The sequence below is a fragment of the Candoia aspera genome, chromosome 1, assembly GCF_035149785.1.
Source record: "Candoia aspera isolate rCanAsp1 chromosome 1, rCanAsp1.hap2, whole genome shotgun sequence".
Taxonomy (NCBI): Eukaryota; Metazoa; Chordata; class Lepidosauria; order Squamata; family Boidae; genus Candoia; species Candoia aspera.
This window is the reverse complement of record NC_086153.1, coordinates 14,927,613-14,941,394: the sequence shown is the minus strand read 5'-3', so window position 1 is coordinate 14,941,394 and position 13,782 is coordinate 14,927,613. Positions and strand designations below refer to the sequence as shown.

At 41.4% G+C, this 13,782-nt stretch overlaps 1 protein-coding gene across 5 annotated transcripts in view; it reads left to right on the top strand.

Moving 5' to 3' along the window:
- Nucleotides 1-13,782, top strand: part of CUX1 (cut like homeobox 1) — a 344,892-nt gene that overhangs the window by 233,090 nt on the left and 98,020 nt on the right. For 2 of the 5 annotated variants that reach the window (XM_063297944.1, XM_063297935.1), the window contains exons 16-19: nucleotides 27-92; nucleotides 5,443-5,544; nucleotides 8,068-8,891; nucleotides 10,620-10,785. The exons of 1 other annotated variant lie outside the window; for it this stretch is intronic. In XM_063297944.1, coding sequence (XP_063154014.1) covers nucleotides 27-92; nucleotides 5,443-5,544; nucleotides 8,068-8,891; nucleotides 10,620-10,785 — 1,158 coding nt within the window. The remainder of the gene's footprint in view (nucleotides 1-26; nucleotides 93-5,442; nucleotides 5,545-8,067; nucleotides 8,892-10,619; nucleotides 10,786-13,782) is intronic. 2 more of the 5 variants (XM_063297970.1, XM_063297953.1) reach the window with 1 other exon arrangement.

Below are 13,782 nucleotides of genomic sequence, written 5' to 3'. Positions count from 1 at the left end.
TTCTTACCCAACTTGTTTTTCAACAGAGAATCCAGGCCAGAACCTGAGCAGGCTATTTCAGGAAGTACCGAAACGAAGAAATGGGTCAGAAGGTACGTCACAGGCAGGTGTTTCTCTTTGCGGTTGATCTTTGGGAAGTGAAGTGTGCTTAGTTGTGTGTCGTCTTTATTGTTGTTGCTATAAACACAAAGGGGTGCAGTTTGATTCTGGCCTGGAATCTGAGAGAAAAACAGACAGTGGGCCCTGTGCAGCTATAACATGGACTCCTTCCAAGCTACATTTGAAATTACTTCCTCCCTCCTACTCCTCTCCAGATCAGTCCATAGCCCATTGTTCCCTGCATTGGCAGGATTTAATGTTATAAGTAGACCAAACCATGCTTGGTGCTAACCAAAGATATCCTGAGAATCAGCGCTTGAAACAAGTATAGGTTTCAAACACTCATTCTGAGGTCAGCCCTGATTAGCAACCATATGGTGCCAGTGCACAGATAATATAAAATCATGTTGATGCTGGATGAGGAAAAGAGGAAGAGGGATGGTAAATGATGGTTTGCAAAGAGTCAGTGCTATATCTGTATTGGTGCAGTAAGTATAAAACAAACCATGGGTTAGCATCCAGATCACTTGTCCCCTCTTTCCTCTCCTTCTAATTCTATTGCTGTACTAACTTGGCTCCTTCAAGTAAAACTCCTATCTCACTTAGACAAAGCTGGACTCCCCTACTATTAATCCCACTAGTTTTCTGTGCTTCCTCCCAGGAACCCAGGTCAGCACCCCTGGGAATAATACCATATTATTAGGCTACAAGTGATCAAGTGGCCACACGGTAAGTTTCATGGCAGAGCCACTGGTTCATGTCTGATGTGTGGCCCATTATATCATACTGTCTCTTGTAGCCTTTGTGACTTCTTGGTGTTTGAGTTTCACAGTCAAAAGCGATACTGGTATGAAAAGTTAAGTGTGTGTGTGGGGTGTGTGGGTAGAGTTGACTGTTCTGTGAATCTTAAGCAATGCAAGCCACGTTTCCTTCTTCCATGGGCTTGAACAGATGTGCATGTTGAGTGAATTGCCATCAGAAACATAGAGATGTAGAAGTGTGTACGGGAATGCAAGGCCATTTCAGCTAGCTATATCAGTATTTGAGAGTAAATATGATGTTGAAATGCCATCTATGTTTTGAGAACTTGAGGCAGTAAGGAAGCATGTGCTGTAGAATGAAGTAGAATAACCTCTGTGCTAAATATATTTCCTGCTCAAAAACTATCTTAATAGAATAGGGGCTAGTGAATCAGTCAAACAATGTAGCATAATATAGCTAGTGGGCAGAATGTGGCCAGTTTTGAACCAGGTATGGTTCATAGCTCAGCAATTAACTCCTTTTGGTGGCCTGAAGAAGGTTGTTTGTGCTCATAGATTCAGACCTCTTCTCTATATTCAGAAGGGCTTATAACTCAGTTTTGCATATGTAGAATCACTACACTAATACTGTAGAAACTTCTATTTAGTTGGTTGTGTGACTGATACTTTAAAAAGGTAAATAAGGCTATAATCATAATTCCACCTATTTTGCAAGCTCAGTGAAACTTGTTTCTGAGCAAATCTGTTTCAGGTTGCAGTGTACAATTCGGTTTCAGGACATGGGCTAAAATGAAAGGAATTATTCCTCAAAGTCCATTTTTTTCAGATAATCAGTGTTAATGCTTGTCCTTCCTTAGATCTTGAAGAAGCTGCATCTGTTATGGGGCTCACATGGTAGCCATTTGACTTAAGGAGGCAGCAACAGGGTAAACCGTGGTCACACCATACCACTCTCTTTTTAATGCCTCCTTAACTCATGTTAAGGTGTTAACGCATTAATGCCTGTTTTCCTAAGAATGTGCATCTACCATGCACACCCAGGAAAAGCATGACTTTGACATAAGGAGCCTTCAACAGGTACATTGAGCACACCAACACCAGATCCAAAGCACCTTTCCCACTTTGGATCGGAATACTGCACACTGTATACATCTACTAATGACCCATCCATAACTTTTTCAAATTAACTTCCTTTCTCTGGCTTGTTTCAAGGCTGAACAAACTAAAGATCCTTATTTTGCACAGCACAGATAGCTTAGCCAAAGAAGCCATCGATGGCTCACTGACAACATCTGGTCATTGGATATTCAGCAACCATTTGCCAGCCTGCTAATTCATAAGCATAGCTTAGCCTGATAGACAAACATGATCTGTATTGTATACGCTCACTCTTTCTCCTACATGAGCTTACATGCCTATTTAGACCGGGGATAAGGAATCTGTGACTCTTCAGATGATATTCAATTTCATCTTTCATTTTTATTTTTAATTTCAGCAGGTTTGACATGTTTGATCTGCTGCGTTTAAATTCAGAGAGTTTTCTGTGTTCAGTGTTCTACATTTTCTGGCTCTTTGATTTTCTGTAGTGAATGCCTTATTTTGTTTGTTTGTTTACTCAATTTATATAGCTGTCTATCTCACTTTTACATGACTCTAGGCGGCTTACAATAAAACAAATAACACAAAATATATAATATTAACAAAATGAAAACACATAGCAGCCGGGTATGATCTAACCTATCATCCATACAACCAGGAGATGGGCTCTAACCCATGCCCAGGGCCCCAGGCTTGAACACAAAGCCAGGTTTTCAAGGCCTTACGAAAGGTCAACAGGGACAGGACCAATTTAATGGGCAGGGTTGGAGGGAATGATGTCCCAAAGGGCGGGTGCCACATCAGAAAAGGCCCCCCTTCTGGGTTCCACCAGCCGACATTCCCTAGCTGATGGTACCCAGAGCATGCCCTTCCTGCCATAAGCCATTTTGGCTGTAATTTCCACAAAACTGAAAGATTAATAATAAAAATAAGTAATGTAAGAATGATAATACTGTGGGCTACTTAATAGGATAGAGCACAAATTGCAAAAAACAAAAAGGAACAGCATCAGTACAGAGCACAGATCACATAAAGTGTGCATGTGCATTTATTTTTAATTCGTATTGTTTTTTTTAAAAGCACAGTGTTTTTTATATTCTTGCAGACATCTGTGGCCAGGGGATCTATATGCCTGCTTAATCTCCCACCCAAGTGCTGCTACTCATAGAAGGGCAGCATCAAGATCCCCCATTCTCCCTTCATAGGGTTCTCAGTCTGGAAAAGAGAATTGGGCTGGACAATCTTTCAGCTATGAAGCTGTTTGAGCAGTAAGGAAAATAGCTGTATAAATTCTAAGTTGTTAAAGTGAAGTCACCATTGTGCCTGATAGTGCTATTACTTCAGATTTTTTTTAATTCAGGGTAATTGCCTTAAATTCTTAAGAACTGGGTAGTGAAGGCACATAGGAATTTGGAACTTTTAAAATCATTCCCTCTTTTATGTTCAGTGTCTTGTTTTAATTAAGAAATGGTAGAACAAGGAGTTGACTAACTTCTGGGGGAAAATTAGTTCCTCTAATGACTGCAAATATTGGTAGGATTATCCTTCTGCCTCCCTCTCCCTTAAAGGCTGCTATTTCAGCAAACTGAACTTGCATATGAATGCCTCCCAAGGGCAGTACTTAAAGGACAAGAGAGAGAGATGGCCATTCTCCTACAACTGTAGAGGATATTCCGAAATCTTTTCTTCAGAACTTCGAGGAAGCTGGGCATCAGTTTGCCCCTCTCCCCAGATTTTTGATTATATAGGAAGAGGTATTTGTGAACATACGAGTTTTCAATATTTTCGGTTATTCTTGCTCAGTACCATGTATTCTGAATCACAGTGGTTTTGCAGGAATGTTTTAATTGCTTGCTATATTTGGATCATTCATATTTTGAACTCAGAGCCATAGTAGAATTACACTAACCTGCATAGAGAAGAATGGTTCCTTCTACATGCCACTGTAGTTCACCAGACATGGACTTCTTCCAGCAACTGTTCACTGTTTCATTCTTGGAAAGATGACATTAGGAAAAGTAATGTTCATGCATAGTCTTGGGATCTCTGATAGGAGAACTCAGAATGTTTTAAGGACTCTTCACCCACCTGCATCTTTGACTCTTGTAACAGACCAGTCAACATAAATAGCCCAAGTATCTAAAAGTCCTGAAATCACAGATGGATATCAGCACAGCAGAAGTCAGATAGATCTCATCGTTCTAATCTTTCTATCCATTTCAACGAAGTGTGCAAGGCAGAAAATTTTGATGAATGATGCTCCTATTAATGCGGGGGGGGGCAATTGGATTTTGGCGCCAATGTGCCAATGTCTGGCACCAATGTCTACTGCCTTTGGAAAATGGTAGGCACTTGATAATTGAAGATTGTAGGCAAAGCCCCCCACTAATATGCATTTGGTCTGCTTCTATTGAACTTTTAGTCTTTTAAAAGCAAGCATTGAGCTATGTCTTGTTTAAAGGAAGATTTGAATGCTATTTTGGCTTATTGTCAATTTGGAAAATGACCAAAATAATTCAAATGCACTACCCCCTCTAACTACACACTCCTCATGTCTGTTTTTTTATTCCTGTCTGCAATACTGTGTTATATTTGGAATGATATTTTGTTTTTTAATGTTTAACAGATTTTCTTTTTTAAAAAAAATAATGGCTAAAGAAAAAGGCTTGCAATTTGTGTTCAGGAACTGTTAGTGCTTAGGTTGGAAATGATCCATATACTTTCAAGAGCAGGCTATACAAAATATTGTTTAATATCCTTGTTTGAAGAGTGCTGCTAACAAATTTTGCCATGTTATCTTAAATTCATAGTGAGTTTGATGAGGCAAAGCACATTAGTGGAGTACTAGAGCACCAAGTCCTGGCTCCTGTGCCTAGAAAATCCAGGGAAAAGAAGCAAGTGGGGCAGACTCCCTCTGCATGGAGATCCAGACGAATCTCTGCTGTTTGGAGGAGATAAAACCAGACTAGATAGCCCAGCTCAGTGACTGGAACCACATGTGACACTAACCTGTGAACCATGATTCCTGGGTCAACCATGATGCCTGGGTTCATACAATCCACAGAGTTCCAAGTTTACACTTAGAATATAGGCGCAATATATGAAATCAGCCAGTATGTCGGTTAAATGTGTGGATTCTTGTCATCCAGTATCCTTAGAGCAGTTCCCTCCTCTTTCATATTCTTTCTGAAATAATTGTGACCGTGAAGGAAAGGGACACATTTGTGAGATGTGATTGGGTACAGAAGCAGGGACAAAAGAGCAGATTTTTGAAATTCTAAACTCTGAAAGAAAAGGTGCAGTAGTAGTAGAAGGCAGAACAAGGTAAGGCAGCTCTGCTTGTCCATAAGAAGATAAAATAAGCTGCAGCATTTGATTTTATTCATTGGTTCATCTTCTTGTAGTTTTTATTGAGTAATTCACTGCTTTTTGAGTCAGCCTCTCAGAAGGTTGTTCAACAGTTGATCATTTCTCTTCTCTTCAGGTAACATTACCACAAGAATCCGAGCTACAGAAGTTGGCTCTGATGAAGCTATCAAATCCATCCTGGAGCAAGCAAAAAGAGAGCTGCAGGTACAGAAAACAGGTAGGAGAACCCTGCTGTGGTGGCCTTTGAAGTTCAGATTAACATGGAAACCGTGGTAAGTGCTTATGAGACAGCGAATGACCTTGGGGCATTTTCTTCAGTAGATTCCATTGGCAAAGGTTATTAGCTTAAAGAGTGTTTAGTTCTCCTTTACCTTGAGAAAATGCCATGCATTATGATACCTCAAGCAGACAATTTAAGGCTGAAAGGTATTGATACAAAACATCTGTAACAAGCAAATTTAGTGGATACCTCTAGACTGTGAAGCTCTCCCCAAGACGTTTTCCTTCTACAGAGTGGAAGGAATCTTGACTGGGAAGTTTGCACATTCCCCCAAAGTGTCTTATGCAGAAGCTACAATGAGTAAGAATATGTGGACATTTAAGCTCAAAAATTATTATTATACTGTATAGAAAGAAGAATACTGGCAAGGGTGGTTCAAACAGTCTTAAAAGTACAGGGAAATGAAGTGGGATAGAAAATAGCCAAGGTTCAACTAAAGTGGGCAGGAGAGTGGATAATAAAAATAAAATAAATAGAGGTACAGGTCCAATGGGCAGAAGAGATGGGGTAAAACCCTGCCCCTCTTTAACATCAACATGAAACCGCTGGGTGAGATCATCCGTCACCGCAGGATGAGGTATCATCAATATGACAATGATACCCAATTGTATATCTCCATCCCAAGTGAACTAAGTGATGCCGTGACCACCCTCTCCAGGTGCCTGGGGGCTGTGGGGGCCTGGATGGGGAACAAGAGGCTTCGGCTGAACCCTGGTAAAATGGAGTGGCTGTGGATTAATGACTCCTCAGCATCTGGGAAATTGTCATTTTTGGTCCTGGACAGGGTTGCACTGCCCCAGACAGACCCAGTGCATAATTTGGGGGTTCTCCTGGACTCACAACTCCTGCTCAAAGAACAGGTGGCAGTCGTGGCCAGGACGGCCTTTGCTCAACTTCGTGTTGTGCGCCAATTATGCCCTTTCTTGGACCGAGTGGCCCTTCGAACAGTCACTCATGCCCTGGTCATCTCCCACATAGACTACTGTAATGCACTCTACATGGGGCTACCCTTGAAGAATATCCAGAAGCTTCAACTGGTCCAGAACGCAGCTGTGTGAGCAATTTTAGGTGCCCCAACGGTGGCACATATAACACCTTTGCTACGTGAGCTGCGCTGGCTTCCAGTTTGCTTCTGGGTCCAATTCAAGGTGTTGGTTATCACCTTTAAAGCCTTACATGGCATGGGACCGGGTTACCTGAGGGACCATCTCATCCCCATTACATCAACCCATCCCACCCAGTCATACAGAGAGGGCATGTTACAGACCCCATTTGTAAGAGAATCTGGCGGGGTCCCGCCCTCTGGAACATTCTTCCCCTGGAGGTAAGACAAGCCCCCTCACTCCTGGACTTCTGCAAAAAAATTAAAAACCAGGTTGTGTCAGCATCATCTGGAGCGGGCAGAGGAATAGTCAATTGTGGGGATGGCTAGCACCTTAGAATGGCTGTTGATACTCACTGATTGAGGTACAATCTTGGCCATCTGGATTCTACCATATTTGATACCTTTTATCTATATTTATAGTTATTGTATTTATGTGGTATTACATTTTAAATTTTGTTTTTTGTAAACCACCCAGAGTCCGTCCTGGGGGGGGGGCGGGGGGGGCAGTGATAAAATTTGATAAGTAAAAAAAACAGATTGGTCCAGATTAGAGATCTGCATTAAAAAGAGAGAAAGAAGATGTGTTCTAGTGGGCTGGAAGCATTTATCTACTGTACTGAATGGATGTGCTAGAAATGTCAATGCATTGAGCATTTTTCCTTTGTGGCCTACATCGGACTCATGAATAATCTCCTAATCTTATGGCTTGTGATGTGGATGACATCACAATAAGTGTCCAAGTATACTGTAAATCTGCTCACTGACTTGGTAACAAACTGTTTCAGAGTCAAGGAATGTTATTTTTCTGTTTTATATTAAATTGGCACAATTGATCCTTTGCTAAGTAAGATATGTATATAATCATGGGCAGTTGATTAGCTATATCCTATTCCATTAAGGAGACAGGCTGTTGTTGTTTTTTATTGGAATGCATGGTTTGTTTTGTTTTGTTTTACTGTTGTAGTACCTTTTTTTTTAATGAGGATATATAATATTTTTTCATTTTCTCAGGTAATAAATATTTATATTTAATAATAATGTTTAATGTTTGTAGAACCATAAAAATATAAGAAAATATGTTTGCCTTGGTAAATTTCAGGATCCTACTAAAGATTTTGATAAGGATGAGTTCTCACCCTTATTGTTATTTTTCAGTAAAGGACCTTTGTAATGACAGTCTTGTAAATGTTTTTTAAAAACCTCCGATCCAGTAAGATTTACTAGTAAACAATTCATCTGGCACGGATCTATATTGGATCAGGGGTGGTGGAAAGAAGAGCTTATAACTGATGTTTGGAGAAATGAATGACGTGATCTACTGCATCTCATCAGCCATTGTTTTCTTACCCTTGCAGCTGAGCCGGCTCAGCCACCTTCCACATCAACCAGCAGCAGTTCCGATGATGCTATTCGCTCCATTTTGCAACAGGCTCGACGAGAGATGGAAGCCCAGCAGGCTGCCCTCGAACCTGCCTTAAAAGCAACCCCTCTAACCCAAGCCGAAATGTCCACCATCTTGTCCTCAAAACTGATCCCCACGCCTGCGGTTTCTAGTTACTCACCCCTGGCTTTGTCCTTGAAGAAGCACTCATCATCTGTGGATTCCACTGTGTCTTCCCTACAGACTGTCCCTGGTCTCAAGAAGGAAGCCCAAGAGGCCTCCCTTCTAGACCTCCATGGGATGTCTGACTCAGCACAAGGTGTACTGAGACATGTTAAAAATGAACTGGGACGCAGTGGGGTATGGAAGGACCATTGGTGGAATACTGTGCAACCTGACAGAAGGAACACAGCTCCTCCAGAAGACCCCAAAATGGAGGAAAGCACCAGTGGGAAAGAGAAGGCCAGCAACCACGCTCGTTCAGACCGTAACCAGCAACTCCAAGGGCCCTCCTCTTCAGAATATTGGAAAGAGTGGCCCAATGCAGAATCTCCCTATTCTCAGAGCTCTGAACTGAGTGTGACGGGGGCAAGTCGCAGTGAAACACCCCAAAACAGCCCCCTTCCTTCTTCCCCCATTGTTCCTTTATCAAAGCCATCTAAGCCTTCCGTTCCTCCACTGACCCCTGAGCAGTATGAGATTTACATGTACCAAGAAGTGGATACAATAGATCTAACCCGTCAGGTCAAAGAGAAGCTAGCAAAGAATGGCATCTGCCAAAGGATATTTGGGGAAAAGGTAATGATCTCAAATGGAATATTTCAGTTGTTTTTGTATCTACAGTCATCAACATCTGACAGTACAAGATTAAGATTTACATAAAAAGGGAAATGGCAAATTTATCTATATTTCTTAATTAGAATAATTCAGTCATCATCTTCCAAGAGCTGGAGAGGCTTGGAGGGTTTTTTGGAAAAGAACCACCCAGAGTCCCCCTTTTGGGGGAGATGGGCAGTAATAAAAATTTGAAAAATAAATGAGTGAATGAATGAATGAATGAAGCGGACTAGAAGCGGACATTATATTTTAGGTGTCCAGATTCAAAGCCAAGTTATTGGCATTATTCTTCGCATCACCACCCAAGCAGTACCACAATTCCATAACACTTACATGCCTGCAGATCAGGATAGACACAGAAGTGGATGGGGCTATTCCATGTTTAATCTCTCTTTAGAAGAAGGAATTTCTTATATATCTTGCATTTTTGTACAACAAGCAAAACCTGCTGAAATTCCTTCTGCAGAGCTGTGAAGATGTAGGAGTCCTATCTACTTATGCATCTGGCCACTCTGATAAGCAGGCTAGTAGGAGTGAGAAGTGTGGAATTGTGGGGATTGTGGTTCCAGTTGCTTAGCTCTGCTGTTTGTTGCAACTCCCACGTGTATTGGCTGGATAATGACTGGGATGCATTGCATTGCAGTAAACCAAAAGCTACTTTTCTTCTGTTTTTCTTCTATGGAATCCCCATGTCTCCTTCTCAGACTGGTTTTATTTTATCCTTACACTCAAATTACTGGAATAATTGGATGTTACCAGACACTCTCATGCACCCTTTGCTGCACATTCAGGAATGTGGTTTTGAAAAGAAAAGGAAAGAAAAGCAGCCAATTCTTAGAGTGTTGTGTTTTGCAAAAGATTAAAAACTCCATCCCTGTGTGATGAATTGGAGACAGATGAAAGACTTGCATTTGTTGAATAGGAGGGTGGGATATCAGTGCAAACACAGGTAAGCCTGAATGGTGCCATCTGGAGTGGATGGATGTGTCCATTGCTTTTAAAACAGCAGTGAGAGGTACAGCAAGAAACACAACCTGGCAAATTGGTGTCACTTAACCTAAGGTGGGCCGGAAATGATGGTTTAGTGTGAGGCTGCTTTCACTGCCCATCTGTTTGCTTCCTAACAGTATTAAGTCCTTGGCATTCTCCCATATCCTTTTGGTATTGGCTTGCTTTCTTTGGTATTCTGTGTATCAAATGAAGCAAAGGCACATGAGTGGTGGTCTCAGTGTCATGGGAAGACCATTTCATCCCCTTTCCAGCTTTACATTTACTTCCCCTTTCCAGTAAAAAAGTGTTCAGAGAAACTCAAACTAAAAAGTTATAGTTAAAAAAATTAAAAGGCACCAGTAAAAAACATCAACAACTATCTCCACTATCCTATAATATGCTAAAACACAGAGAGGCTGAAATGGTTTGCGCTAGATTCTACATCTTTCTTCAGCTCATTCAGCAGCACGAAGCACTAAAATGCTTTTGGAAATTAATTGGAAAAGAAAATTTGGGTGAGGAGAACTTAGCATGAATTTATTGAGGAAAGAAGCTGTGAACTTCTGGTTCTAATAATGAGAAGGCTGCCATCTAGAATCCCAGGCCTGAGCAAATACTTGTGCATCTTGTTCTTGTTGGAGCTGTTTAAAGCCTAAATTTGCTGCTAATTCTACTTCCCTTGTGGTTGTTTCCTTCTAGGTGCTGGGTCTGTCCCAAGGCAGTGTCAGCGACATGCTGTCTCGGCCAAAGCCATGGAGCAAGTTGACGCAGAAGGGGCGTGAGCCATTTATCCGTATGCAGCTCTGGCTAAATGGTGAACTCGGACAGGGAGTCTTGCCATCTCAAGGGCAGCCCCAAGGCCAAGGTAAAAGAACAAGCATTACTGGACTTCAGATCACATCACACCATTAAAGTTTTTTAACCTTTCAATTAGAGCGGTGTTTCTCAACCTCAACTACATTAAGATGTGTGGACTTCAACTGGCTGGGGAATTCTGGGAGTTGAAGTCCACACATCTTAAAGTTGCTGAGGTTGAGAAACACTGATTTAGAGGATCACTTTGTCCCCAGTCTGCACTTTAAGACCCAGATCTCTCAATTCCTTACACTGAGAAGACAATTCCTTTTTTTTTTTTTTTTGGATGAGGACAAGGGCATGTGAAATGCATAAAAGGGATAAAAACAGCAAAGGACTTTGTGACCTGTTAAACTTATATAACATAAGCCCACCAAGATGCCACAAGACTATTCCTGTTGCAAAACATTAACACAGCTAGTGCCCTGGGAACTGTGGATATTAGTTGCATCAGACATTGGAATGGGCTGTAGTTATCCCCATTGACCTTTATTTGAATCCACTGTGTCCCAAAACAGACAATGGTTGGCGTGCCTCTAGTAACCACATTAAGGCAGGAGGTGTTTTTCCCTAAAATACTTAAAAATTGAAAGCAGGCTTCCTAAGGAGGTCCTGAGAGATTTTGGGACAAATGAAAGTAGCTTGCATTCTGAAAACACTAAGGTTCCATCCTTCTTTGCCATGCTTCTCAATGCTGGGACTTCTTGGGAACCTTGAAGCTTGCTGGGAACTCAGGTCGCAACACTCCCACCCCCAATCTTTTCCCTTTCTTTCAACCTGCAAAGCAAACCTTTGGTCTTTGTTAATTAATGAATTAGGCTGTGGGAGGCCTTGCTTTTAATTAAAAACCTGAAGAGGTTTGGTTCTCCCTCCTCCCCATTTCAAACAGACTCCTGTATATCTGATTAACTAAGAGGACTTTTGTCAAGCATTCAAAATTGATTTGATTTTAATTTGGATCCATTCTGATTAAGTCAGTAATCTACTGTCACACTTCCAGTAACATCATCAAGAATAAACAGGATAAGGCCTAGAGATTATTTTGCAGACCATCCTCACCCAAAGCCACTTCCTCCCTCTTTTGCCAAAATTAGGGAGTGTGTATGTGTGTGTGCTGAGAGGCCTTGAAGTAATCATTTCTGTAAAGTGTCTGGCTGTCTAAAATACATTCGTACATGAAACTAAGAAACCTATATTCTTGCCCTTAGTATTACATAGCATCGAGACGTGAGAGTTTACACAGCGCAAGTGTGGGAAACTGGGGCAAAAAAGGGGGGGGGGAGTTGGGGCTACCTACAGCCCCTTAGCCATGGTTTGTTCACCCCTGCCATGGGTGTTCCCAAAACTAGCTTGGAAAGATTGGCACAGTAAGGTAAAACGCAGATAGCAAGAATGCCTCCTAGGCATCTCTAAGAATCAGTACATCCATTTCATATCAGCCCAGAGTTTGTAAGAGTCAGGATCCAATCTCAGCTGGATCCAAAGTGTTATCTCTAGAAACCCTGCTACCAAAATGCTCAATATTCAAACTAGTTAAGGGTATCAAGAAACCCTATTTCTGAGATTTAAGATTTCTTAAGATTTAAGAAAAGATCTCTTAATTGTCACTGGGAAAAGAAAATTGGCATAATAGTGCTTCCCTAATACTAGGTCAAAGGTGGTACATTTGGGGTGGATTACTCAACTATCTTCTATTTGGGAGTGAAATGGAATGAAGAAGTATGAAAGGAAGATAGAGTTTTGCTTGTGCAGAAGCTCAGCAATAACTTGGGCTGGGACAGATAGTTTTAATTCCCTTCTGATACCTTAAATATGACCTAGAGGTCTTCGGTTGTCACAAGGGAATGCCTAATTTACTGCCTAAGTCTCATAATTTAGTCTTTTGATGAACATCAGCAATTGCAGGAAATGTTAACATTGAATCATAAGATTACTGTCTGCTTTTTCTGTTTTGTTTCTGGAATTTTTCTGACATTCATCAATTGAGAAGAATTGTCCTCAGTGAGGAAGGTCAGTTGTCCATCTGGACGCTTATTACAGTGTCAGTTTTGAAACACATTGACACGCTCTTAACTGTTTGGAACCTATCCTTTCTGAGAAGCAGAATGAATTAGAGAAGTAGATTCCCCATCCAGGCTATCTGAGAATCTACATGTTGGGTGTGAAATAATGTCTGTCATGAGGAGTTTCAACATGCATGAGCCACATGGTTAACTACCAACAAATCTGGGGCTTGCTCAGAAGCTTACACGAAGGCCCATTGTAGATAACCTGTTCCCTGTGCGTGTGATAAGGCTGGAGGCAAGGTAACTGCTTTTTCCCCCAGCCTCCCAGGTTTTTTTTTTGTTTTTTTTAATTTATTTACTATCCCGCCTTTATTATCTTTATAAATAACTCAAGGCGGTGAACATACCTAATACTCCTTCCTCCTCCTATTTTCCCCACAACAACAACCCTGTGAGGTGAGTTGGGCTGAGAGGGAGGGACTGGCCCAAGGTCACCCAGCCGGCTTTCATGCCTAAGGCGGGACTAGAACTCACAGACTCCTGGCTTCTAGCCCAGCCCCTTAACCACTAGACCAAACTGGCTCTTTTGGATATTCATACCTGGTATGACATGCTTGGGTCTAATAAGGCCCAAATGAATTACATCACTGGAATTGAAAATGAATTCAGCTTAGCTCTACAGATGTTGGATATTACATACACACACACACACACACACACTTATTTATTTATATCAGGGCTAAACCTCTATCCTAATGGTGTTAAAATTCTGACTCCTATCAGCCCCAAGACAACAAGGCCAATAAGTCAGGAATAACGGCAATTTTACTCCCTCAACATATGGAAGACATTATTTTATTTCCCTTGCCTTATAAAAATGTAACACCAAGGCTTTCAGGGGCAAGGAATTTGATTCCTAATTAGATAGATCTGCATAAACTCAATCCTGCCTCTTCCCTTCAGTGTAAAGAGCAAGTACAGGTGGATATCATCTGAACCAG